The 27,971-nt window shown below is 42.7% G+C and overlaps 1 protein-coding gene across 1 annotated transcript; it reads left to right on the top strand.

Moving 5' to 3' along the window:
- The first annotated feature begins 11,910 nt into the window (after positions 1-11,910).
- Positions 11,911-13,342, top strand: LOC124594517 (putative gustatory receptor 2a). The gene is made up of 2 exons (XM_047132890.1): positions 11,911-11,955; positions 12,656-13,342. Exons 1-2 carry the CDS (start codon positions 11,911-11,913, stop codon positions 13,340-13,342), a joined length of 732 nt encoding a protein of 243 aa, XP_046988846.1.
- Positions 13,343-27,971: the final 14,629 nt, after the last annotated feature.

The raw sequence follows: 27,971 nt of genomic DNA on the forward strand, positions 1-27,971 counted from the left end.
TTGCAGAGTTATAAGGTTTTCCAGCATTCTGACCACTGCGTAAAGCATCAGGCGTATTACTACTTCTTCATCAACATGCATTTGATCATAAAAAACAGCTAAAGCACATTCTGCTGTAATTAGAACAGCAAAAGTGGGGATTAGTATTATCCCCAGAATTTTATTATTTTTCCGATTGTTGCTGTGTACATAACCATCAAAGTATTCGAGGGCGTCTAGAAACAAACGCAAATCTTTCAACATAAATACTGTTTTGCCTGCTAGGGCCCATACTACTCTGAAAGACATAAGTACCAAGTTACAGATATCTAAGAAAATTGTAACTGTCGGCAGTTTATAAAATTGGCTGATCGTGAAACGCGTGTTCGCCACCAGTGAGATAACAGTGAAGATAATCCAGACATTGGAATTTGATTTCATGGCATTACGTGCCACCGATGGTTTTTGGAGACATTGAGCTTGTCGGTTGGAAGGCATTAACCCCATTATTTTCCAGAGTGCACACAGTGGCTCACTCACAAGATAAAAAGTAATGGCTGGCATCGTGCAAGAGCGGTCTTGATATCTTTACACTAACTATTTTTTTAAACCTAATTTTCGCACATGTTATATAACATCTTTTCATTCATACACTGCCGCGCATGTTATGTGCTGTAAAGTATGCGTTTCAGAAAGAGACTTGTGATCATTAATCAGGAGAAACTTTTGATGGACAGCGCACTGTTAGTCTAATTTCTTCCTGCAGTACGTTGCTGGTGAGGTCACATTAAGCAAATTGCATGTGCCACTCCTGCCAAAGCACAGAACACGGACGCGTACAATTTATTATTTATTGCTAGTATTCAGCTGAAAGCCTTTCAAGTGAAATAGTTGCACGAGTTCTGAGCTTCTAAACTTCCGCCAAGATATTCTGTGTCCCAGTTATCGATTGCTAAGTATACTGCAGAGTTTGGTTAGCAAAATTAAAATACGTCCGTAGGCGATGCTATGGAAGTATAATTGCTTGACCAAGGGCGACCCACACGATAGAGATAAGGGTTGAGTATCCTGTTCAACAAAAGACCAAGACATTTCAGTTTCTTGCTTTCTATTTTCGATTTGCTGTTACCTGCTTCTTGGTGTTTGTCGGTGCCAGCTTCTGAATCAATGTAGTGATTTGAGGTTATGTTATGATGACCATTCTCATGCTGTGGTCTACGAGTATTAGCGTGAAGTCACAGTATTATCTTGCAACTTGGCACAATATTTTGTTTGGAACGCTTTCCGGTCTATAGATGTTCCTTCGGCCGTGTAAAGACGGAAACTGCGTTGTCCAAAGAAAGACACATCGCTCCATGCTCATGGCGTATTATTGGCACTTCAGTTAAGCATGTGTGAGGTTAGCATACAGGCTTTGGTATAGATCCACTGATTTAACATTGCTCAGAGTATTTTAGTGTATGCGAAGGTTACTTTTCTTTCACATTTATCATGGACTTGGACTCAACGTGGTCTATCATAGGACAAATATACATTTGTTCTTTGTTACTCATTCCTGAGTTGATTATTAATAATGAGGTATTTCACTGAAACATTTTCATCTCCGTACCGAGTCCTTTATGAAGGCTGTACGGTTTTTGAACTTCACGTAGGTGCTCTTATATTCAAGCTTAAATATTGCTTGATTTGAGAACAAAGTATTGAATGAATTACATGTTCAGCAGAATTGTTAGTCGAAAGGAACGTCTATCGGGAGAAATATTTTGAATCTTCGCATGTTTTTATAGCTCGTAATGTAAGTCACTATTGGCTACACTCAGAGACTGTGCTGCTGCAGATTGCGTGTGGCATAACTAATATATTCCATTTTTCTTTTTTTTGTAGCTACACTTTCAGTGTGAGATTGTAAATCTTTATACCATGTCGTCTGCCTATAAGGGAAGTCACATTTACACTTATGAATCACAATAGGTACCGATCAGGTGTATTCTGATTTTGGATTTATTCAAGTAGTGTTCAGAATCCCTTTTCTTTCACTTCACCAGTGAAACCATCTCCAACTCTAGGATATTTCACATAAAACCATTGCCAGATAGCTTCTGTAAATGCTCGTGCATCAAAATTTTGCATAAAAGGGAGCACATTATCTGGAGATTTTAGAGAGGCCACATATTTAATGTAATCAGTTAGTTGTAGAAAAGGGACAGCAGGCTTTCGTCTGGGGACCGTCTGCCAGGACATTTTCACTTGTGAATCCTCTAATACGAGTATCTACTTTGCTACAATCTATAATCATCGCATACTTCTCTTGTCAGTAAATGCATTGCAGTGTTGCTTCTTATAATGTTCTAACACAAGTGCGTTGTTGTACAGGTGAAAATATTTTCTCTATATTTAACATAGGGTGGTCTAGCGGTTCTAGGCGCGCAGTGCGGAACCGCGCGACTGCTACGGTCGCAGGTTCGAATCCTGCCTCGGGCATGGATGTGTGTGATGTCCTTAGGATAGTTAGGTTTAAGTAGTTCTAAGTTCTAGGGGACTGATGACCACAGATGTTAAGTCCCATAGTGCTCAGAGCCGTTTGATTTAACATAGGTTGATGAACTTGGACACTAACAACCACTCCACTCGTTCTACAAAATATGGGAAGCCATCGGGAGGATTTCCGATAAAAGCAGTTGTTTACCTGTAGCAACAGTGCTGAAACAGGGGTCCCTCAAAAAAAATCCCAGTGGCATCACCCAGACAATGACAGAGCATTTTGCAACGACTGTGCTACTGCCAAGCAGGATCCGTCGTTCCACCACTTTCGTGCGACCAAAGAGAGGGTTCAGTTCGTTTCCAAGAAATCTGAGTCCTCTTGTGGGAGCTGGATTCAGTACTGTCTGAGACTCGCGAAGCTGTGTCCAGCCACGACCAGATGCAGTACAGCATGCTGCGACACTTGCAAGCAGCGTCAAAGGAAATCCTCCTCGAATGTTTTAATTCAACATGATGGACAGAACACTTTCCAGCTTGTGAAGAGAGGTAATTATGTTACCTCGACGTGAACGAGGAAAGGATCGAACGTGTCCCAATAGTTACTGGAGTGTCATCTTAACCAGCTGTGTAAGAAAGACCCTGGAGCGAATGATCAACTGTCGTCTGGTCTGAATATTAGAGACCGAGCTATTCGTTAGCCGTTGTCAGTGTCGATCCATTGTCAATAGCCTAATCCTGATGGAAGTGGCTATCCGGAAGACTTTCCTATGTAAACATCACAGTCTCATTATATTCTTTGACATCAGCAAGTCGTAAGACACTACTTGAAGATACAGCATTCTGGAGCAGCTCCATAGATGGGGTCTTCATGGCCACCTCCCCATCTTCATTTTCTCATTTCAGCGCTTTTTAGGTACTTTGTTGATGACGTGCTGTCGAATAGTTTTGAGCAGTAGAATAATGTTCCTCAGGCAAGTGTTTCAAGTGTTACACTCTTTACTATAACCATAAATCTGTACAGTAAGGAGTTCTGTACTGTGCTCCTTGTTTGTAGACGATATTTCAGTTTTCTGTTCCTCCTCCAACACTGTAACAGCGACTCGTCAGTTGCAACCTATAGTGCAGAGGCTAGAGGAGTTGGATGCGAAGATGGGGTTTCAGTTTCCTACAGACAAGGATGTGCATGTTTGTCTATGTGTTCATTTCTGTCGCTATCGTGTATTTTTAGTTTACCTGACTTGCAAATGAGAGATACCGCTCTTCGTTTTAAAGACTAGGTGAGATTTCTGGGCCTCATTTTTTACTCCAAAGTATCTTGGTTACCACACCTGAAAGACCTGAAGGCCGGGACAAGTAAACAAGTGAATATCTTAGTGTGCCTTAGCTCCAAGTCCTGAAAAGCGTGCAGGGACCGTCTGCTCCAGTTTTATAAGGCTTTCTTGTGATCGTGGCTAGACTATGGGTGCAAACTGTACGGATCAGCTGGGTTTTCTTACCTGAAGATCACTGAAGCGCCTGTGAGGGGATTATGCTGGCCACAGCTGCTCATAGGAGCAGCCACATACCCAGCCTATGTGATGAATCTGGGAAACTCTCCCTCATCATCCTGCGGCAACTCCTCATTGTGCTTGAGGCATGTGAGGTCCTCGCTCCTCCCAGTTCGCCAGCATATCATACTGTTGCTCGTCCAGCTATTAAATGTCTTTCTCCAGTAGTCCACGACCAACAAGGCCATTCGACATGTGCGTCAAACTTGTGCTGGAGTCACTTGGTGTGGGGCAAGTACAACCCCAGATCCAGGGCATTAACAGACTGCCACCTTGGTAACAGGAAAGGCCCAAGAGAAATTTTATATTTAATGCAGTAAAGGAGAGTTGCGCACCTGCATCTGTTTTTAATACATTATTTTATGAAATTTGAACTGATGTAGCCGTATTTACAGATAGGTCTAAAGTATCTTGGTTGTTCTGTTGTTTTCTCTGATCGTGTCTCAAGATCCGACTGCCTCAAGACTTCACTGTCTTCCATGCTGAGTTATACGCGATCTTGAAGGCACTGGAGCAGATGGGATGTGTTGTGAGTGCTGAAGTCCTCGTTTGTTCCAACTCCTTAAGTGAAAGTAACTCACTACAACACTTGTCTCAAGCAGATAAAGCAGTTCATGGTATCCAGGATGCCATTCTCCACTTACAAAGGCAGCTGAAGGAGGAGTCTTTCTATTGGGTGCCAGGACACAAGGATATTAAGGGAAACTAAACAGCGGATGTAGCAGCAGAGGAAAAGATCCCCCTGCATGCTCTCCCTTGCTGTTAGGATAGAGAGTCCTAGTTTAATGGGAAGAAGAGTTGCTGGAAGTGGCAGACAACAATCTGCGTATGGTAAAGTCCGCAGCTCGGGCAGGGAGACCCTGCTTCCAGCCAAGCAGACGGAAAGACGTCCTATACACTCGTCTTCGTATACTACACAGCCTTCGGACACTTGTCTGCTTGTTCCGGCGAGAGGAACTCCAATGTGTGTGCCTGTGGCATACAGACCACGATGAGCCAAATTCTAGTAGGCTGTACTTTCTATTCCGACGTGAAATCCGACAAGAGACCGAGTTGCTCTCTATTTTAACTGAAACTGATACGAATGTGGTACGCCCTGTAAGGCTCTGTGAGCTGTCCGACCTGCTTCCAAAAATTTTAGAGCAAAGTTCTTATTATGTCATCAGGGTGTTTGGCTCATCTATGTTTCTTTTTTTGTAAAAGAACAGCTAGCCATATATTCCTCTGAAATTACTTTAGTATCCCTCTTGTCTTACTTGTCTTTTAATTGACGGTTTTAGAGCGTCTCACCACTTTAACACTCTCTTGCAGGATGTGATTCTGTGTGACTGTGCGAGTGACCATAGGTGACATTGAGAGAGAGTGGGGAAACATTATCTCAGACTGCTTCTTACTTCTTTCACCGTATTTGATGCATTTTAACCACATTCGTTTCTACTGAAACTGATTCGTTTCTACTGATAACCGAGTCGTTGAGAGCCTCTAAACTACACACACGACACATAAACACACCCACATACACACACACCCAATCCCACCCACACACAGACACAGACACACACACATACACACACACACACACACACAAACACACACACACACACACACACATACACACAAAGTAATAATCATTTAAATTCGAAACCTGCTAAAATAATTCGAAAGCCAAGATCGCATAAATATTCCGTTGTTCAAAAAAGCCGGTTTCGACGGACTTTGCTGTCATCTTCAGGTCTTAAAATATCTTTTTTTATGAAACGTGTTCATTTTAAGATGGGCCACACGTTTCACAAGAAAAAGATTTTTTACGACCTGAGGAGGAGGTGAAGTCTGTCGGAACAAGTTTGTGCAACCTTGGCTTTTCAACGTTCTTAGCAAGTTAAACAGATCGTTCCTTGTGTCTTCTCAAAACGAGTAAATTCAACTAAATTCGAAGCATAAACTTTGTATTAAGGGTGCTACATCCAGTAAGTATATCGTTGGATAAAGGCTCATACTTACACATATCTATATTCATACGTTATCATTTTCTAGTGTCACCAAAACAACGCAAAACAATTAACAGTTGGTTACACTTCGATGCAACGCGCACAAACTGCTTGCGGATTCATGCAGCCAAATTTCTTCTCCGGTGTTCATTTCACTTAAGAAAATATAAAATATCTCCCACCATCATGCTATATAGTACAAAAAATTAACGTAATTATACATCAAAATATTGCTTTTATACATGCAGTGTTTTAGTGCGTTCTCCATAAGCGATCTAATTATATATACTGAATATTAGGAAACTAATCAGTCCTCAGCCCAATGTAACTGCTAGGTTTGTGCATAAGTTCGTAGAGTTTTTCTATCAGTTTAACAGACACAACACATTTACATAACAGAGGCTTTAGTCGTCAATAATACATTCTCCTTCACTATTTACAACAGTCTCATAACGCTGGGTTAACGTTTCGATTCCGCGGCTGTAGAAATCACATAGTTTTGAGGCGAAGAACTCGTCAGCCATGTTCGGACCACATTTTCATCCGGAAAGGAAATTCCTTGAAGGTTGTTCGATAGAGAGCGGAACAGGTGATAATCTCAGGACGCAAGATCAGGTGAAGAAGGTAGCCGCGAAACGACTTCCCAAACCGACACATCTGAAGTGTTTTTGCCAGTCTAGCAGAATGCGGGTATGCCTTATCACAGAGTAGCATCGATTCACGCAGTTTTCCTAGTTGTTGTTCTTAGATGCGTCTGTAAGACGTCTCAGTTGTTGACAATAAATGTCAGCAGTGATGGAAACGATCCTTCTTAAAACCAGAAAACCAGTTTCTTGCTGTGCTCTCTCCAATGGGATTATCCCTATGCACGGCGCAAATGTTTCTGGCTGCTTCCGCTGCTGTCACCTCTCCACTGAACTCAAACAAAAGGATACGTCGTAGATGTTTCGATTTCTCCACTTGGCACTCCATTTTTCTAGTGTCTACAACTCCAGTCACTATTTCAATACGACAAAATGACAAAATATAAACTCAAATAGCAACAGTAAACTACAAATAAAAACTGACAACCGGAATACCAACACGCAAAACAAAAACGCTACGAACTTATGCATCAACCTAATAGTTTACGGTACTGCTTCTTAATGACAGAGACTGAATGGTGTATAGGAAAAAGGGGAGCTAAAAATCATTGTTTTTGTCCATTTACACTGTTCTTTTGACCCTGCGTGCACGTAATGTTGTTTATCTATTTGTGTATTTCTTTGTCAAGTCTCTATAATTTATTGCGTGTCAGCCATATTCTTTGACTGTCCACTTCTCTGACTCATCATATCAGGCATCTTCACAATTTCCCTTCAGTAGATTTACGCGCGCTGCATGTGTCATACTTGTATACACTTGTGTGTCAAGCTTTTTCATTATCTATGGTCACTAAAACAATGCAACAAAAATAATTAAACTTCAGAACAACACTCATAGTCTCCTTTTACGATGTCCGGAGATATGCGGACACGGAGATCTGCAGATACTGGAAATTTGCGACACGAAAGGTTGCGTAACAATATACAGCGCGGTAGTGCTTGCAAATTGTATTGTTTAAGCTACACACAGCGGTGATTTTCGAGCTCTTCTGCGTGATAAGTACATATCCAAAACATTGAAAGAATGAGACGCCTCCCAGGTCGTCGCAATACTCATCGACAGCGGTTATCCGCGTCTGGGGTAGCGCAGTACTGCCTTTCAACGCTGAAGGCAACCCGATGCAATTCACCAGCAGCCCATGCTTCCCGGTCAAGGCACCACTCGAAAAGCAGCCGTTTGTGTTGTGGTGTTATCAGCAGCATACGCCTGACACGGTAATTCACTAGTCTCACTGCTGTCATTCTCCTATCCATGGTGTGAGACTAAACAGAATGTTACTCAAACGGCAGACGCAGATGAGAAGGTGTTACCGTGTACTTGGCGCAGAATACGGAGAGCCTCTTTTGTGGTGGTCAGATACAGTCACGTTCCGGTGCAGTCCAGCATTGGGGCCCCGTCACATTGGAATGCACCACAAATCTGGAAACTGCACAATTTGTCCAGCGGATCCACAATCAGGCCACTTTCAAAACCTGCCAGGTGCTGATAACGCTGTCTCATACGACTGCGTGACATATCGGTGTCCTTCAAAGTGATCAATCAACATCTGACGCTCTTTGTGCCCCTTATATACCGTATGAGGCCTCCTAACAATGTTAAACATGAACAACAACAATATGTGAAATTTATTCCAATCCATTATTGAGCGGTGGTACACCAAACTTATATTGTGATTCATATTAAAGACCGTCCTAGGTTGCACAATGCTCTTTATTGGCTCAAAAAAGCGCGTTTGCCACTGCTAAGGTGAAGGCGGAGGATCGGCCACCGGCACTTTGTTCCAGGGCCATGTTTACAGTTTATGAGCGTCGTCCTGCTCTACTGATGACCCATATCACACGAAGTAACCTGATGATGCCCTACCCGGGTGAAACGCGTCATTTTTGAGCCAATAAAGGGAGTCGTGCAATCTTTTAATATCTAACAATGACGCTCTCTGTTCACCGTTTTGTGTGTCACAGAGAATGGCAACTACTCATTTATACACGGTGAATTGACTAAAACTTGCTCCGGAAATATCGCGGAAATAGGGAGTGCTGCTGATGTGCAGTTTTCACGAAATATTTTGGTAATGATGGTTTCTTATAGTTAGCCAATAAACGGTCTTTAACAATACTAATAAAGTGTAACTTTGTTCAAACATACCTTTTTTTTAATGGAACGATGCCTATTGATTTTAACAGACTAAAAGTAGGGTAAATTAGAATATCAATGGTGTTTTGTAGGATTGTAGTGCTAGTTGTTTACGGTATATCATATTTTGAAAGGTTTCCTGACCGACACTTGTTTGTGCCATTCAACCCGCGTAGTTCTCAGGTACTGTTTTATTGTGTTTGCTTCAAATGTTGTGTGCCTCTTGAGTGCATTGCTACCTTCTAGTCAGTGTGTGGCAGTCCAAGCAGTAGGTCGTGATTGGACGACAGGATTTACCAACGCAGTAAAGGCCGACATGCTCCTGGTGTTTGGAGCGTGTAGAAAGATTGCAGTTCGTTCTTGTACGCTGTATGCGGAAAGCTATCCCAATGGACGTTAACCCTCTCAGCAATGATTTATCAACCTCTTCAACCAGTTACGTAAAAGTGGTAGTGTAACACTTAGACAATGTAGCAGAGGGAAACAAGTGGCGACAGAAGAGGGGGAAATTAATGTTTTTGCTGGTGTTACAGTCAATCCGTACTTTAGAATCGCACATCAACTGGCATGTGTCAAGTAAGTGTCCCACACATTCTCCACCGATACAGGTGCCATCCCTACCACATCTCTCTTCATCAAGAGCTGCATGGAAACGATTATGAGAATCCTGTTAACTTCTGTATTTGGACATTAACAAAGGACACTCGACATTTATCACGTATCTTGTTTAGTGATAACGCCACATGTACCAATCCTTGCCGGGTGAACCGCCGAAACGTGCAATATTGATCTGTTGACAATCCCCATTGGCTTCACGAAGTGAAACGTCAGCGTCTATGGAGTGAAAACGTGTGCTGTGGAGTAGTGAACCATCAGCTCAAAGGACCGTTTTTTCATAGGCAGAACACTGAACGCGCACAAGTAGCACAGCCTATATCTACCGTGGATGCTAGAAGAAGTTTCTCTGCACACTAGGAGGCACCTGTGGTGCCAATATGGTGGCTGTCCAGCCCATAGTGCACGAAGTAATTTAGCATGTCTTCAAGAATTGTTTGCAAATCTTTGGACTGGACGCAAAGGACCTGTACCTCGCCTGACCTGTTCCTGTTCCCAGTATTTAAACTTTTTGATGTGGGGAAAGTTGAAAGATACTATCTACAAGAACATACCAACTGCATCCGAGGATATGCAACGACGTATTACTGCAGCCTGATCGGACATCTTCGCTGAAATGCTAGCACATGTGCCTCAATCGTTGCATACCAGAATTGAACCGTGCAGTGCCCTGCCGGTGCCCACTTTGAACACCAGTTGGACAGAATCCACATAACTAGGGTATGCACTGTTGTTGTCCTTTAGTGTGAGCTGCAACAGGTATTGTACAAGCGACAGTGTGGGAACTTTTAAAAACACGTAAACAACTCACACTAGAATCAGGCAACGTACACTACTTTTAGTTTGTCGATATCAGTAGGCATTGTCCCATTTAAAAACTGTATGTTTACACAAAAAATACAGTAAGTATTACTACAATCTGGTGATTGGCTAACAATACCAGTCCACTCTATGAAAACCACACACCAATAGCACTTTCCATTTCCGCTATAACTGAGGTGCAAGTTTTAGGTGATGCACCCTGTATACCAGCCGGTAGTATGTGTGAGAATTAAGTGACAGTGACATCTGACCATGTCTTCTGGGTACTTCACTTTTGCTGTCAGGCGGTGTAGGTCGCCCTGCAACTAGTGAATCTCTATATCAACTTAATTTTTCCCGATTTCCTGCAGCTGCGTTTGATTGCTGTTTTTAAGATAGATTTTTTGATTTCCACTCTTCCGCACAGAAATTACAACTTTCTCTCCAAGAGGAAGCACGAAACGCAAAACTCTTCAAGTCTGTCTGAATGGATTACCGTCGATTCATACTTAACACTGCTATTGCATCGTTACAGGACAAGCAGAACTTGGCTTAACGGCTATAATATCAAAGAAAAATGGTTTACGAAAACATTTCTGATATCTTTTTTTTTTCTGTGTAAGTGCATTACGGCAAAGATGTCTGAATATAGTGTTGCCTAATATAATAACACAAATTTGCACAGTAACTATTATCTATGGTTGTACCCTTTAAACACGTGCCATTAAGGCCTTAAAGATTAAAAGAGATTCAAAACGAACAGTCTTCTTAAGTAGAGCTTGTACGAACGAGTAGAAATCTAGAGGGATAAGTCATTCAGACATCGGCTGCAGTTTGCGGTTATAAATAATAAACTGAAACGCAGGTTAATTATGGAAGAAAAACTTGAATTTAGACAGGAAAATAGCTCAAAGATACCAGTTTGTGTTTAAGAACAAATATGATGGTCAAGCATAAAGAGTGTAACTTAATTGCACGCCCCGCGTAATTTATGAAAATAATGTAATTGTTGTCCTAGTCTTTTCACTATCCAGTGGGTATAAAAATTCTTCAAAATTTCTATCGACATCTTTCTGGTCTGCTTTGGTTTCTTTTTGCTATACTCACCACGATCATGAAATTTCCTGTTGGTTTTTCTGATTCATATTCATTTTGTGACTGCAGCTGGACTTCTTTTTAACTTTTGAAAACGGCCCACAGTACTATTTCTGAATTTTCTTTCACCTTCCATCTTATTTCTTTACTGACCATCAATATGTGCTTTTCTCCATTAAAGAAAAGATAATAGTCAGACTCAAAATTTGAATTCCTTTTTTAAAAGCTGATTTTATGCAACTGGTTTGTTGTCACCTTGCGGCAAACAGGTCTGAGATTATGTGTCCAGTGTTCGATAACATCGTTAATTATCGGGAGGAGGCATCTTTAGTTACTTTTCGACGAAATATGACTATGTAGGAGCGCAATTTTATTGAGCTACTGTTCACGATATATGTTTCCACCACAATGGCTACAAGTATTCACATTTGCTAACTCTGAATCAATCGCTAATTGGCTATTCCGACAGTAAAATCTGGTGTACTTTCAAATGAGTATACCATATCATAGGCTGCTTTTGAATTCTTAGCGGAAATTAAATAACAAGCTATCTTCGTTTTAATACCACTGTGATATAGAAACAAGATAGTACGTAACAGCCAGTACTGGCAGACACAATATTCCTAATGCGAAAGAGTCAACAAAGTGGCTTCAGGAAGAAGACAGTTAAGGTGAGTGCCTAACGCTTGTCGCTCCTTCATACTAGTGCAAGAGCAAATAACAATCTGACATTCGTGGTCAGGTTTTGCTCAGAAGCGCAGAATGCACGCTTAGCTTTCCTTTACAGTGTCTAAAGGGATGTCTATTTTCCGTACAACAATTAATCAAACAGATAGAAAATGAATTCCGCATTTAGCTGATTTGCAAGGTGCAACTTTTCATAAAATGCATACTAACGATTTCTATATTGTAATAAAACCGCTATGTACAGTCTTACAGATGGTAGGGCTGCTGCCCTCCCAACGACTGTCTAGAGAAGAGTTATCAGTGATATTTAAAATACTGAAAGCAAAGTCCAATATTTGTTTTCTGTTAGCAATTACCACAGTAGTCGTGGACATGTATGCAATGCTGAGATTTTACCAGGAACTGCCACAAATCACCATTTTCGCAGATGTGGCAATGAGACTAGTCAACTATTCAAAAGTACTCTGGCCATTTGCATGTAGTACAGTGTTTATGTTGAAAGACTTGAGATTATATCTTGAAGCTCTCGAATACTTTGATGGACGTGTACAGTACAAAAATCAGAAAAGAGGAAAACTCGTCTGTTTATTTTTGTGCTCTGTTTCCATTGTTCTAATAGCGGCAGAATTCGCTTTGGCTCCTGTCTATTTGCGCCGGTATCCTGAGAATACACGCGTATTACAGTTGATACTGTCTGTAGTATTCAGAAGCCTGGAATACCTCGTGCTGCTGCAGATCACCACACTTGTACTGGAACTGCACACGAGGTTTCTTGTACTCAACGACAGTATCCTCACGACTGCCACTCATCACTGCAACAAGCACTTTTCGCGCATCCTCCTGGGCTACGTTCGACAACCGGATCTGGTATCCCAGCTCGGGGTGGACCGGCTGCACCACGCACGCGCAGTTCTCCAGCGGGCAGCAGAACTTCTCCAGCGCCACTTCGGCGTCACCTTGGTCCTTCACGTGACGACAACATTCTCCGCTCTCATATACGGCGCATACCAGTTCCTGGTGATGTGGGTGGCGCCAGAGAAGAGCAACGCCACCGTGGTCAACAATTCCAAGGCGTCGGCGGCAACGTGGCTGACGTCACACCTGCTGCACCTGGTGGCCGTGGCGCTCTCCTGCTCGGCGACGGTGGACGAGGCAGAGCGCACGCGCGACCTGGTGGTGAGGGTCGCCACGCTGCGGTGGCGCCCGTTTCTCAGCGCGGGGATGGAGCCGCTGCTGATGCAAGTGCTGACCTCTCGCCCGCTGTCGTTCAAGGCTGCCGGTTTCCTCACCATCGACCGCCGTCTGCTGGTGACCGCTCTCTGTGTCACCATCACATATTTAGTCATACTTGCTCAGATTTCTCTCAATTAACTACTTAAAGGCAAGCTTTCATTTCTGGGGCAATATCCAAAAGAAACCGAACTAATTTCCTGATGGGCAGAGCTCTTGTAGTACCGAGTTTTTTCGTTGGGAGACAGAAAATTCCAGAGGCAAGAAGTCGAATGCCGTCGCTGGAGAAGGCTAGTTTCGGCAGAGTTTACAGTGAAAATTGTTTCGTGTGATTCTCATATTTGCAATGGCTAATTTTCGTGAACAGCATGCTGTATCGAAATTCTTCTTTTTGCCCAGGAAAAGTGGAACAGAAGCTCTTGAAATATTTAAATCGACATATGCAGAAATCTCAAGTGTTTGAATGGATTTCCCGTTTCAAAAATGGTGAAATGTCAGTTGATGACAAACCTCATTCTGCTGGTCCTTCCATGGCCTAAACACAGGAAAATGTGGAAAACATTCGTGTGATCATCAGCGAAGATCGACAACAGACCATCGAATAAACTGTTGAGCTGTCGAGAGTGACTTGGAGATCAGTGTAATGAATTGGAAGATTTCAGAATGTAAAGTGTGGCTCCCAAATTCATGCTACGACAACTTACAGCTGAACAAAAACAAGGTCGCGCGGAAGCACGTTGCGCTTTGAAAGATGGCTCCCGAAATAATCCAAACTTTTTTAAAAAAACAGGGATTGGCCTAATTTGTTGCAGTCAGATGGCTGGTTTTTCCGTTATGACAATGGCTCTCCTCGCATAGCCCTACCTGTCCGAGACTTCTTGACCAAAAGTCTCTCATACTCACCCGATCTTGCCCTGTGCACTATTTTTTATTTCCTAAAACGAAGCCGGCCGGTGTGGCCGAGCGGTTCTAGGCACTTCAGTCTGGAACCGCGTGACCGCTACGGTCGCAGTTTCGAATCCTACTTCGGGCATGGATGTTTGTGATGTCCTTAAGTTACTTAGGTTTAAGTAGTTCTAAGTTCTAGGGGACTGATGACCTCAGATGTTAAGTTCCAAAGTGTTCAGAGCCATTTGAACCATTTGAACCTAAAACGAAAACAGCCATGAAAGGAAAGCATTTTGCTGATGGTGCTGAGGTGAAGAAAAAAAGGATGGAGACGCTATGAAGCTTCACAAAAGAAGAATTTCAACAATGTTTTGAAAAATGGAATAAAAGATTAGAGAAGTGTATTAGTGCAAGAAGCGACTACTTTGAAGGGGACTGAAAGCTTGTGCTAAAATGTGAATAAATAAGCGCAGTTTCTTTTGGGTAGCCCCTCCTACGCGTTAGCATTTAGTTATTTGTGTAGCAACGGGTATTGCAGCCCAGCAATTAGTTATGCTTCTTTACAGTGTATAGGAAACCGTTCAGTTTATACTGGAGCGAGAGGAATGTGTTACACCATAAGGCACCATTCCGATATTTATCAAACTTTGTTGAGATGATCATAACACAACAGATATCGAAATATTGAACCTTCAGTCCAATTGAAACTGATGTCCACCATCTCTGTCAACACTCCTTCCGCTGGAACAAATAGCCTCTGAAAGTCATACTGACGAGTAGAATACAGCATCACCAGGTTCTTAGGAAATTCGCTTAGTCGAAGAGGATTCAAAATAAGGAAATACGTGTCTCACATTATCCACAAATACTCGATTGTTTCTAAAAAAAGAAACGGCGGTCAAAGTTTTCGATGAACTTTCGACGATTTTACGGCGCAATGTGATGGCTGAGTGCCTGGTGTCAGGGTTTTCTAATTTTGCGCTCTGTGTTCGAAACCGGAATATTGTTTTCATTTACTTTATTTTTATTGTCTTCATTTATTTACTCCTGTCCATAGAAAGTTACTACACTAAGGTCTCTTATCACATTAGGGGATACAAGATCGTTATGTTCATTGGAAAACTGCAACTGGATTTCACAGTAAGCGTGACACATTTAGTATATAATATATGTGTGTATTGTATGTTGAGAGGTTAAAATCATTTTTAAATTGTCATATTCTGATATTTCATCATCATAGTCATTCTTATGTTAATTCTTATATTTTATTCATTTGTTTACTCTTCATGGAGATTTGATGCATTTCCTTGGATGATACCGATTGTAGAAACATTCGAAACAGAAACTCAGGACACCACGAGCTTCACACTAAGGCAGATTTGGCATAGTGACATTTCTTCGTACGAATCTCACTCGGAAAAGAAACGTCGTTAACATTGTTGGAGATTTCAAGCGTTGGCAATAATAGCACGGCAAACCACGCATAACGGACCACTTTAACAAAAACTGGCGCTTGTAGTTGATTATGAATCAAGATACACAACAGAAATATCTCTGCAAACAACTTCAAATAATTTTCTCCTTTTTTTTGTCGTTTAATTCATTTATCTGACATACAAGTAGTAGACGAGTAAGGACAACGTTATATCAATATTCACTAGAAATCATTAGTTTAGTAATCTTCTACAGACATGAGTATATAAATGAAAAACAAAAATAATAGTAATAATACGGTTTCGAACACGGGGCACAAAATTAAAAGGGTTCCGATGCCTAACCACTCATTCACCATTTCGTCGATTGATATCGAGCGACAAAAGACACATACAGTACCTCGAAAATACTTCGAAAACTTTGACCGTCTTTTTTTTAAGAAACGGACGAGTATCTGCGGATAGGCCAAGAGACATGTCCGCTTATTTTGACCGCTCTTCTACAGAGAGAAGTTTCTGGGAAATTGGGTTTGGTACTTGCCGTATTTTCGTCACGAGAAATTTGTTGCTATCTGTGTAACACATGCTGTGTGATCATACGAAGATTACTGGCAGGAAGCTGGTGTGAAAGTTTATGTCTTCTTGTTGCATCCGCCCTCTCTGGGTGATAAACCAGGGGACCAGGCACGTCACTTAAGGAACCGCACACTTCTCAAGATGTCTATGGTGTAAAATGTAGTATAGGGTTTTCCATTATCTTGCTGGAATATGTTGCTTTTGTGCGACAGTCATGAAGGCTATGAGAACAGGGTTTATGGTCCTTACTGCGTACAGGCGAGCATTCAGCCGCCCCACAACAATTACGAAATCAATCCTGTTGTCGTAGCCAGTAACTCCCCACACTACTTGGACAGCACAACACCCCTAGAATCGCTGCTTCCCTTGACCTTTCACCAGGTCGTCTTCGGACATGTCTGTGTGGTGTTGGTTGCCACAAACAAGGGTTTCAATGATGAACATAGTAAAATGCCACTCAGTGTTGACTCTATCTCTAGATCAAACAAGTCTCTGTCGACTGTGGTTTGGTGTCAGCGGTAAACGATGCGTGGCAACTATTGATCTCAATCCAGCTTCCAGCAAAAGGTGACGTTCTGTCTGCAATCTTTGCCCAGATATCAATTGATTCGTTAGTCTTTTCGTCAGAGCCAGCCGAAAAATCCCACGATGCTTTCTTCCTGTGTTCCATCTGGAAGGTCCCGTGTCTACTCTTTTTGGCACACTGCTGTCTTGAGCCCACTTCGTCACCACTCATTCTACAGTCACTAACACTGTACCTGCGCGATCTGCCTGTCACAGTGTACAGTGTGTCTACAGTCACTACACTGTAGCTGTCTGATGTCTGTTGTGATGGTCGCATGTCCCTTATTCCAGTGATGCGACCTTTCTGAAACTCCGAAAGATTGTAATAAGCTACACGTGCACTTCCTTAAGACATGGTGCGATGCGATCCCCACCTGAAAAGCTATAGTAACATCAGGCGCTCGCGATAACTATCTTTCATTCTACCTTTCTTCATCTGGGGTACGGTATTTTAAAAAATAAGTTGGCGTTATTGTAAGATATAATCAACGCATCCGACACGCGTGGGAATACTGGATTATCAATTTGAGAGCATTTTGTCAAGGCGATACGATATTGGATTGCTGTGTTATTCCGAATTACGACGTAACGTCCCTTCGGACTTGCGAGCATTCGCAGTTGCGAACATAAACAAACTATTAGTTGCATGATGGAATGACGAATTTACCGCTTATCGCTAGCGATCGCCTTACCATTAGGCTATCCGAGCACGTCCCAGGACCATGCCCACACTTCCATATGTCGTCGACCATCTGTCTATAAACTGTACTGGAAGATCCATTACGCATATCCCCGTACAGAGGAGACAATTTACTTGAAAACAGCTTGCCCGATGTCGGCGGATAAATACAACATTTCAGTGCCCGAGTTATTGCGAATTACGGCGGAATGTTCCTTCGGGCATACATGTACTGCAATATCGTATTTGTCAGTCGATACCGGGCAAGCGACTTTCAAGTAAAACGTCTTCCCTGTGCATGAATATACATAATGGATGTACGAGTACAGGTTATGGACACAATTAGAAGAATGGAAGGGCATTAAAGGCAGGCAGCATTTGAGAAGGGAGAGAGAGAGCATTGTAGCCTCTCCTCGATGTTATTCAATCTGTCCAATGAATGAACTGTGAACGTAATCAAGGAGAAATCTGGAAAGTGAATTCATGCTCAGAGAGAAGAAACAGAAAAGTTATTTAATGACATGTATCAGATCGACTTAAGCCGTGTCTGGGCCACCTACCTATCTCTCAAGCTAAGCTGTACGACTGCCGCATTGTACCCAACAACTTTGCATACCCGTTTCTTTGACACAGTTTAAAAATCACTTCGCATTTTCATGGTTGAGTCTAAGTCATTGTCACTATCATAAATAGCATTTCTTATGCGTGTTCATTTGTATGTGCATTTTTAGATTCCTAATGTATGTGTGCAACATATCAAAAACAAGTTAAAGTGATATAAAAACTTTTCACTGTTGGTAACAATTATTTTATATGTTCTTTTACGTAAAACTTGTTTCTAATATGCCATCTTTGCTTACTTAAATGAATACAAAGTATTTGTTGTGTAAATACAATAGAAAAAGAATCGGTGACTGCTGGAGATATTTGTATTTCTAATCGTCTTTGCAAATCAAAACCCTAAACTATACTTTGAGACTAGTGCTAAATTAATGTTTCGTTACTGTGCGTGCTGGCGCCATTAGTATTTCACTTTTTCTTCGTAATTACTAGTTTCTAAACGCTAGTTTTACTTAGTTAAGTGTTTACAAAGTCTACTTGATATTGAATGTGATGTAATCGCGACAGAAAAACGAGCCTGGGGCCACTGGAGGTATTTTTACTTTTATGTTTATGTTCATACTTTCCATCAAAGATGTCCACGAACTTTCAGCCATGTACTAAAACAGCGTTTTGTTTTCGTGTTTTGTTACTACTCAGTGCCGCAAGTTACACCTACAGGGTGTTTCAAAAATGACCGGTATATTTGACACGGCAATAAAAACTAAACGAGCAGCGATAGAAATACACCGTTTGTTGCAATATGCTTGGGACAACAGTACATTTTCAGGCAGACAAACTTTCGAAATTACAGTAGTTACAATTTTCAACAACAGATGGCGCTGCGGTCTGGGAAACTCTATAGTACGATATTTTCCACATATCCACCATGCGTAGCAATAATATGGCGTAGTCTCTGAATGAAATTACCCGAAACCTTTGACAACGTGTCTGGCGAAATGGCTTCACATGCAGATGAGATGTACTGCTTCAGCTGTTCAATTGTTTCTGGATTCTGGCGGTACACCTGGTCTTTCAAGTGTCCCCACAGAAAGAAGTCACAGGGGTTCATGTCTGGCGAATAGGGAGGCCAATCCACGCCGCCTCCTGTATGTTTCGGATAGCCCAAAGCAATCACACGATCATCGAAATATTCATTTAGGAAATTAAAGACGTCGGCCGTGCGATGTGGCCGGGCACCATCTTGCATAAACCACGAGGTGTTCGCAGTGTCGTCTAAGGCAGTTTGTACCGCCACAAATTCACGAAGAATGTCCAGATAGCGTGATGCAGTAATCGTTTCGGATCTGAAAAATGGGCCAATGATTCCTTTGGAAGAAATGGCGGCCCAGACCAGTACTTTTTGACGATGCAGGGACGATGGGACTGCAACATGGGGCTTTTCGGTTCCCCATATGCGCCAGTTCTGTTTATTGACGAAGCCGTCCAGGTAAAAATAAGCTTCGTCAGTAAACCAAATGCTGCCCACATGCATATCGCCGTCATCAATCCTGTGCACTATATCGTTAGCGAATGTCTCTCGTGCAGCAATGGTAGCGGCGCTGAGGGGTTGCCGCGTTTGAATTTTGTATGGATAGAGGTGTAAACTCTGGCGCATGAGACGATACGTGGACGTTGGCGTCATTTGGACTGCAGCTGCAACACGACGAATGGAAACCCGAGGCCGCTGTTGGATCACCTGCTGCACTAGCTGCGCGTTGCCCTCTGTGGTTGCCGTACGCGGTCGCCCTACCTTTCCAGCACGTTCATCCGTCACATTCCCAGTCCGTTGAAATTTTTCAAACAGATCCTTTATTGTATCGCTTTTCGGTCCTTTGGTTACATTAAACCTCCGTTGAAAACTTCGTCTTGTTGCAACAACACTGTGTTCTAGGCGGTGGAATTCCAACACCAGAAAAATACTCTGTTCTAAGGAATAAACCATGTTGTCTACAGCACACTTGCACGTTGTGAACAGCACACGCTTACAGCAGAAAGACGACGTACAGAATGGCGCACCCACAGACTGCGTTGTCTTCTACATCTTTCACATCACTTGCAGCGCCATCTGTTGTTGAAAATTGTAACTACTGTAATTTCGAAAGTTTGTCCGCCTGAAAATGTACTGTTGTCCCAAGCATATTGCAACAAACGGTGTATTTCTATCGCTGCTCGTTTAGTTTTTATTGCCGTTTCAAATATACCGGTCATTTTTGAAACACCCTGTAAGTCGTACTCACAATACACACACATCGTACTAATCCACATAAATACTCATTGTGATGAATGTGTAAACTTGTGAATTATGAAATAAAATTAATTTTGACTGCTAACCGTAAACCTGTGTTACAGTTGTTATCGATAATAAGCATGGTAAAGCCTAACCTTAAATGTTCGCATTTAATGTTGATCACTAACTACAATGGCAATCTCTTTCCTGTAACATAAAACGAAAAATGAATAAAGCTATCAAGTCAATAAATTTGCTCTCTGAAACAATTTTAGGATAATTTTGGTAATGATAAATATCATAAAACGTTTCTTAAACTAATTTTGCAATACAATAATGCTGTAATAATTTAGCTCTTGAATCACAGGTTAGGGTTCAATGATTCCGACTGTTGGTATGACCGTATTGCATCAGTGGACTTTGAGAGGAGGCTACTTGTATGAGGAAATTGCTCCCATTTATTGTAGGGCACGAAATTGAAGAGAATGGAATCTCGCATACGGTGGTATTCTTTGTTACCTGAGTCTGGTAACGTGACTGCTGTAGAGAGTCAGAAAGGATCAGAAACAGTATTTACAGATGTTTAAGAAGTTTCATGGAAGTGGTTGCAGTTTATCTGGAAGATACTTGCTTGGATCTTGTTAACTTTTTGTCTATAGATACTATATAAGGACAGTGATTTGTTCGGATGCTATGTTTTTCGCTTCAGTAAACTAAAATTTCTTGTGAAGCAGGGAGTGAGTAACAATCCTTTTCTACGTCGTATGGTTTTCTTATAACCTTCTGGAATGTTAGATTCTCCGCTTAACATAAATACAGTGAAAAATGGAAAGTAAATAATGTTAATCATTGGGAATGTTCATGGAGATTTATGTAACATTTATCCATTGAAGTTCAGCCAACAGTCAACATTCGCACAGTACAATGCCAAATCAGAAGTACAAAATGCCTTATTGGATTTCTTAGCTTCTGGCAAAAGTAAATTTGCTCTCTGTAGACTAAGTTAAGCTATCAGCAGCCGTAAATTATCCAAAATAATAACCAACTACAACTGCAGTTAAGTAACTAAAATTCAATCTTTTTAATGCGGCATTAGTTTACGATAACCATAGTCTGCTATGCTCTATAAAGAGGAGTTAAAGCAAACTCGAATTAAGGTGAGCCAGCCTGATATAATGGGTAACCGAATTTTGCGTTATTTGCGAGGTCCTTATCAGTGTTAGTATGCATCGCACTGACTTATTACAAGAACGGTTACGAGAAGAGTAATTTAAATGAAATACTTTTCACATCTGTTGTCATGACTTACTAATAGTGGAACAAGGTGAGTTAACAGTCTGTCGGGAACTGCAGTAAAAATATATGCCAAAAAATACGTATTCACGCTCAGAACATTCAGCTGGCAAGATGAGGTTGAAAATGTTACGTGTCGTGTCATTGCGGTACGTTATTGATACAAATGCTATGAGTAAATGAATGGTTGACATCAGTCTTAAACAACATTGTTTCTCAACAACAAAAAGACTCCTTTTACTCCTGCTGTATGTGACCTGCGTAAGACGGGTCAAACTGGATAATCTGCTTTCAAAGACAACCAACTTCAGGAGCTGTTGTGGCATAACGCTTCATAGATGCTTCTCCTTGCGATTCGAGACCCGCTCACAGCCGCCTCAGTCACGAAGGGAGGAAGAGCACTGGGGCCGCTGCCTGGCGTGTCTCCGCCAGGATGCGCCACAGTCTTAACTGGCCGTTGCCTTCTTCGCCGGGGCTGAGTCCTGGCGCAGCATCGCCGAGCACCGTCCTTGCAGCCGACGCCAGCTGCACCGTCCAGAGCTCACAAGTAGAGGCGTGCCTGCCTCATGTAGAGTTGAAGATACAGTAAAGTTATAATGTCAGTTGTCCACAGCGTTTCCTCCGGTTCCCCACCGTCTAAGGCCAACATCACACACGCCCCACCCTCTACAGAGATGTCAGTACAGAGAGGTCCATACATAATGGTATCAGGAGGGCTGACATCGCAGCAATCAACAGCGGAGGGGGTGCCACCATCGCAGCACGTCATTCGAGCCACAGCCTGCATTGTTGTCCTTGAGGTGAGTGAGACTATTTTGTCCTTTTGTGGTGGTAATCATGGGGTCAAAGTTCAGAGGGCGTGATTTCAATAAAAGAACATTTACGAAACCGGAGGAACCTGTGGCTCTGTCGGGGAGGAGTTATGGTAAAGATGAATGGTTAATACCTGTATGCTGCACACAGTGGGATTTATTCAGGCATTCTGTGCCTTGTGCTGAATCAGTAGCGGAACTGCTTTACTTTAACCATTTCGGGCACACGGCTAGGTAATGTAGAAAGTCCAGGTGGTTCATGATTAGAGAGAAGAAGTAACTTAGTAGTACACTTCGGGACTAACTATTCTGTGCGTATTGTTTTGCTGCAGTGTAATTTTTATCATTGATAATGGACGCACAGGCAAAATAAGAGAGACTAGTTGTCACCAGTCAAGAAACGGTGCAGTCATTAGTGGATCAGGTGGATCAACTGTGAGCGGATAATGTGCTTGTGTTTAGTGAACTAGCAGGAAAGTATCGCGAGACAGAAATGAAGTCGCAAACTGTAGGAGTGAATTCGACTGTGGCGAATCTGGTTCTTGGTATGCATGTGTTGGCACATACAGAGGATCTTAAGTCGTCAGCTGACTTACAGGTTAGTCGGATAAACAGTTGTCGCCGATCTCAAGGTTATGTTTGTGAGGAGAAGCAAAATTATTGCTAAGGTCCCCAGAAGCAATGCGAACTGCACAAACTTTTGACCAGTTGAGACAGGGGTTGGAAAAACGATACAGGAAACAAATAGTGCACGGTTTTTTCGCGACCAATTAAGGATGGTATCCACGAGACATAATGAGGCAGTAGTAGACTTCGCGAATAGAATTAGGAAAATCACCGTTACCACGTAAGAACTCCTGTTAAACGATGAGGTAAATAAACTTGTGCTGAAAGAGGCCGCGCAATGAGCGCTCGATGCTTTTTCAAGGACTTTGACACCGGAAATATCTAGGATAGTGCACACGGTGGCGTGTAAGGAGGTTACGTTAGCTTTGGAATACGATGAAGTCGATAGGTCGACAGGGGTACGTCAGCCGACAAATGCATTTACATCGAATATTAAGTATTTTGATTCCTGTCGAACAGGAAATGTAAAAAGGTAAAGTTACAAATTACAGAACCCACAGCACAACTGGAGTAACAGGGGCCGCCGACAATTTGGAGTAAAGCAGAGGATGTTTTGAACAACGACGAGTTTATAGGGATAATGGAAGAGGTAGTCCAGGGAACAGGAAGGGTCTGTTAAACTTAGAAGGGAGCCGCAGGGCCGCCGACAGAACTTCCCGGTAGGAATAAGTTCAGTCAGAACGAATGCAGAGGCGAAATGTCCCATAATTGGCGTTGTGGGTAGAAGAGAGTATAAAGTATTGTTGGACACAGGAGCATATGTCTCAGCAGCCTCGAGAGAATTAGTGAATAAGAGACAGTGGAACCACTACGGTATGACTTACGTGGCGTAGGAGATACTGATATATGACCATTGGGGTCAGTAGTGGTGACTTTTTCATTTGGGACAACCAAGTTTAGGCAGTGTTTAGAAGTGGTGTGTCATTTAAGCGAGTGCACAGGATGATCCTAGGGTTAGATTTTCTGCTTCAGTGTCGTGCCGTAACTCACCTTCGACGATGCATGGTAGAACTCAGTGCGAAAACATTCCAACTAGGGGAACCTGCTGTCAATTTTAATCTGTGGGGAGGAGTGCCCAGTAAAAAAGTTTGTGCAGTTAAACCGTGAACAATAGCATTAAGGCTTGATTCAGATGACTGTCTGTTGAAAGGCACCGGAGAATCACTATGGGTGAATGCGGGACCGAACTTATCAGTAGGTGTGATATGTGTAACTATAGGATTGGAGGGTAGTGAAGTACTAGACCCAGCGTGTTGTTCGGTGGTACAAGTACAGGAAAGGGACAGAGGAAAAGTGGGACCCGTCAATGTGTATAATTTTGGCGCTGAAGATGTAAAGTTGTTGAAGGGAACGTTACTAGTTATACTAGAGATTCTGGATGAGGAAAATTGCCACACAGAATGTATAAGCTTCTAGGACTACATTTCGTGAGAAGTTGAGGCGTCTGAAAGGAACAGAAGGAGCACGGAGAACCTCTTGGTATAATCCCATGATCTGGTTTCTTTTTCCGAAAGGGCCGTTGCCTGCCACGCCAGTAACTCAACACAGGATTCCAACAGGAGATGAAGCACCGGTATACCGGAGACCATATAGAATACCACGGCCGTTGCAACCGGTTTTAGAAGAGTTCATTGATCAACAATTAGCTAACGGAATAATAGACGAAAGTAACAGTGCGTGGGGGTGGGGGGCCGGGGGGGGAACTGTATTCATACCTAAGAACTCTATCGACTGTTCGCAGAAGTATCGGTTTTGTTGCGATTATCGCTATCTGAATAGCAAGACTTCTTCAGATGAATATCCCATTCCGAATATTACGGAGACCATAGATAACCTGGGCAAAAGCAAATATTTCTCTACTTTGGACTTTAAGAGCGGATACCATCAGTGGCTTCTGAAAATAATCAAAAAAGATTTTTCAGCAAATACGGTACACTACCAATATAGGAGGATGATTTTGGGTTGAAAAATGCACTGACGACATTCCAGCGGTTGCCAGACGGAATACTGACAGAACTGAAACCACGCCAGTGCTTAATATATCTTGATGACACAATCGTCTATTCAAACCATATGCAGAAACATGGGTAACGTCTAAAAATGTATTCAGCACATTACGGACAGCACGTCTCACGCTCAACGCTGAAAAATTTCACGTTGCAGTGGGGGAAGTTAACTATTTGGGCCGTGTCATAGGTAAGGATATGTAACAACTCATCTGAGGTTGGTGCAAGCAGTGCAAGATTTTCCAGTACTACAAACCACTACGGAGTCAAAATTTTTCCTCGGTCTCGTGAATTATTATAGGAGATTCGTGAAGAGGTTTTCGAATATTGCAAGACCGCTTACACGATTGTTGAAGAAAGGGCTTAAGTTTGTGTGGTCGAAGGAATTTGACGAGTTAAAGAAGGTGTTGACATCTAGTCCAGTTTTGGTGTTTCCAGACTTCTGAAAGAATTTATATTGTTATGTGGTATGTCAAACTACAGCCTTGGCTGTGCTTTTAGCCAAGAGGTCGATGGTCAAGAACATCCTGTTGCCTTTGCATCAAGGCAACTGAATATCGCAGAAAGAAACTACTCTGCAACAGAAAGCCAGATGCTTAGTCTGATATATAGAATACCGTACTTTTGATGTTGTTTGTACAGGAGGTAGATTAAGGTGATACCGAGCCACACAGCTTTAAAGTGGTTACTAGGCTTGAACGACCTTTCTAGTAGCTTAACGAGATAGGCATTGAAACTCAGTGAGTTTGAGTATGAAGTAATCCACAAGCCAGGAAGGAAACACGGAAATGCAGAAGGCAGTCTATCATGGTCAGTTAAGTCCTGTCTTGCTGTCCCCCGAGCAATTTCTGAAGGGGTTGAGGGTGGCGCAAGGAGGGCTGCCACTGGAGTTACAAGTAGTAGTGGAACCGAGTAATCAGAAAATACTATTTTACTAACATAGTGCAGCATTGGGTGTAGTAACAGACAGCGCGCGATTGTACGTATCAGTAAGAGTACCAGTATCTAGGAAACACGCAGTATTTAGGTGTTACACAGTGCACGTTTATCCGGTGAAGCTAGTGGCAGTTGGGAAATTTATGCATGTAAGAAAGAGCCTGAAGACGGGGATCGACAAGTGGAAATGAACGTGGGCGAGCTGCAGGAAGGTCAGAATGGGGTGGTCACGGCATGCCCAACTCACGAGGTTATGCATGCATGCACCCTGCAACTATTTGGAAAAAAAAATGGTAGAATACCTATGCCCAAACCGGCTGATTGAACTGAAACATTATTCAGAGTACAATGACACGGTGGTGGTCGTTAGCTGTTATGAGCAAGGCAAACTCACCGGGGCAAAATGTTTGGACTTGCGAGGCAGCAGACTGCTGATTAATGGGACTAGATGTGATATAGCTGGACTTATATTTCATTTACCAGCGCTTATGACTAGAGTTACTCTGTTTAATGTAACACAGCCACAGCTGTGCTGGCCAGACCAGCTACAAGAAATCTTATCCAAACAGCTTTCTAACGATACTTGGGGGCCAGGTCTAGACCACTCATTAAGCCAATTGATAGCAGCCCAATAAGGACGAATAACGGCGGAACAAATGTTACAACATGTGACCAGTATCGGAATAGGAGACGTCAAGTGACAGTGACTTTATATACATATATATTTGAGGCGACTTACCGGGAGGAAATCCGCTCCAGGAGTAATACTAGTTCCGGTAGACTGGATTCCCAACGAAATGGAAATGAGCGTTTGGCGTCATTGGCCGGAAGGCCCCTTGCGGGGCAGGTCCGGCCGCCTTGGTGCAGGTCTTATTACATTCAACGCCACATCGGGCAACCTGCGCGCCGGATGGGGATGAAATGATGATAAAGACAGCACAACACCCAGACCCTGAGCGGAGAAAATCCCCGACCCAGCCAGGAATCGAACCCGGGCCCGTAGGACGGCAATCCGTCACGCTGACCACTCAGCTATCGGGGTGGACACTGGATTCCCATGGCAAGAGACGACAGATAGATCGACTTATTTAACATAGTAATTACGTAACAGTTAGGAAAAGAAAAGTTGGGATAAACGAACAAATAAAGAATACAGTTGTAATGAAAGTAGAGTAATGGCTCGGAGTATGACCTGAGAGACAGGGCCTTCTCTGTGGAGGGAGGCAGTGTAATGGCACTACCCAATATTTTAGGTAAAAGTGTTAAACATTTAGTGTAAGTGACTGAAATTAGCATGGAGGTTCAAATGGTTCAAATGGCTCTGAGCGCTATGGGACTTAACATCTGAGGTCATCAGTCCCCTTGAACTTAGAACTACTTAAACCTAACTAACCTAAGGACATCACACACATCCATACCCGAGGCAGGATTCGAACCTGCGACCGTAGCAGTCGCGCGGTTCTGGACTGAAGCGCCTAGAACCGCTCAGCCACACCGGCCGGCAGCATGGAGGCCTCCGCGGAGTAATTCGGTTGCAGAGCTGGCTGTCGACATGTGGAGCATAATAACATAGGCGCAAGTGAGTTGCGAAGAGAGGGTAGCTGAGTGCAGTAGTAAACCCTGCACAGCAAAGTACGAATAGTCAGCAGGTCATTGCCACCAAACTCCAGCGAGTCTCTTCGTTATGGTCGACGTGACTAGACACCAGGTTTTAGAGAAACAAACAGTTTTTCTTAAGTCATTAGTCCTGTGGCTAGTTTGATGCTGCCAGCCACGAATTCCTGTGCTACCACTTCATCTCAGAGTAGCATTTGCAAACTATGTCCTCAATTATTTACGAATATATTCCAATCTCTGACTTCCCCTACAGCTTTTTCCCTCTACAACTCCCTCTAGTACCAAGGAAGTTATTCCCTGATGTCTTAATAAACGTCCTATCATCCTGTCCCTTCTTCTTGCCCGCATCTCGTGGTCGTGCGGTAGCGTTCTCGCTTCCCACGCCCGGGTTCCCGGGTTCGATTCCCGGCGGGGTCAGGGATTTTCTCTGCCTCGTGATGGGTGGGTGTTGTGTGCTGTCCTTAGGTTAGTTAGGTTTAAGTAGTTCTAAGTTCTAGTGGACTGATGAC

Source organism: Schistocerca americana, chromosome 2 (assembly GCF_021461395.2).
Source record: "Schistocerca americana isolate TAMUIC-IGC-003095 chromosome 2, iqSchAmer2.1, whole genome shotgun sequence".
NCBI lineage: Eukaryota > Metazoa > Arthropoda > Insecta > Orthoptera > Acrididae > Schistocerca > Schistocerca americana.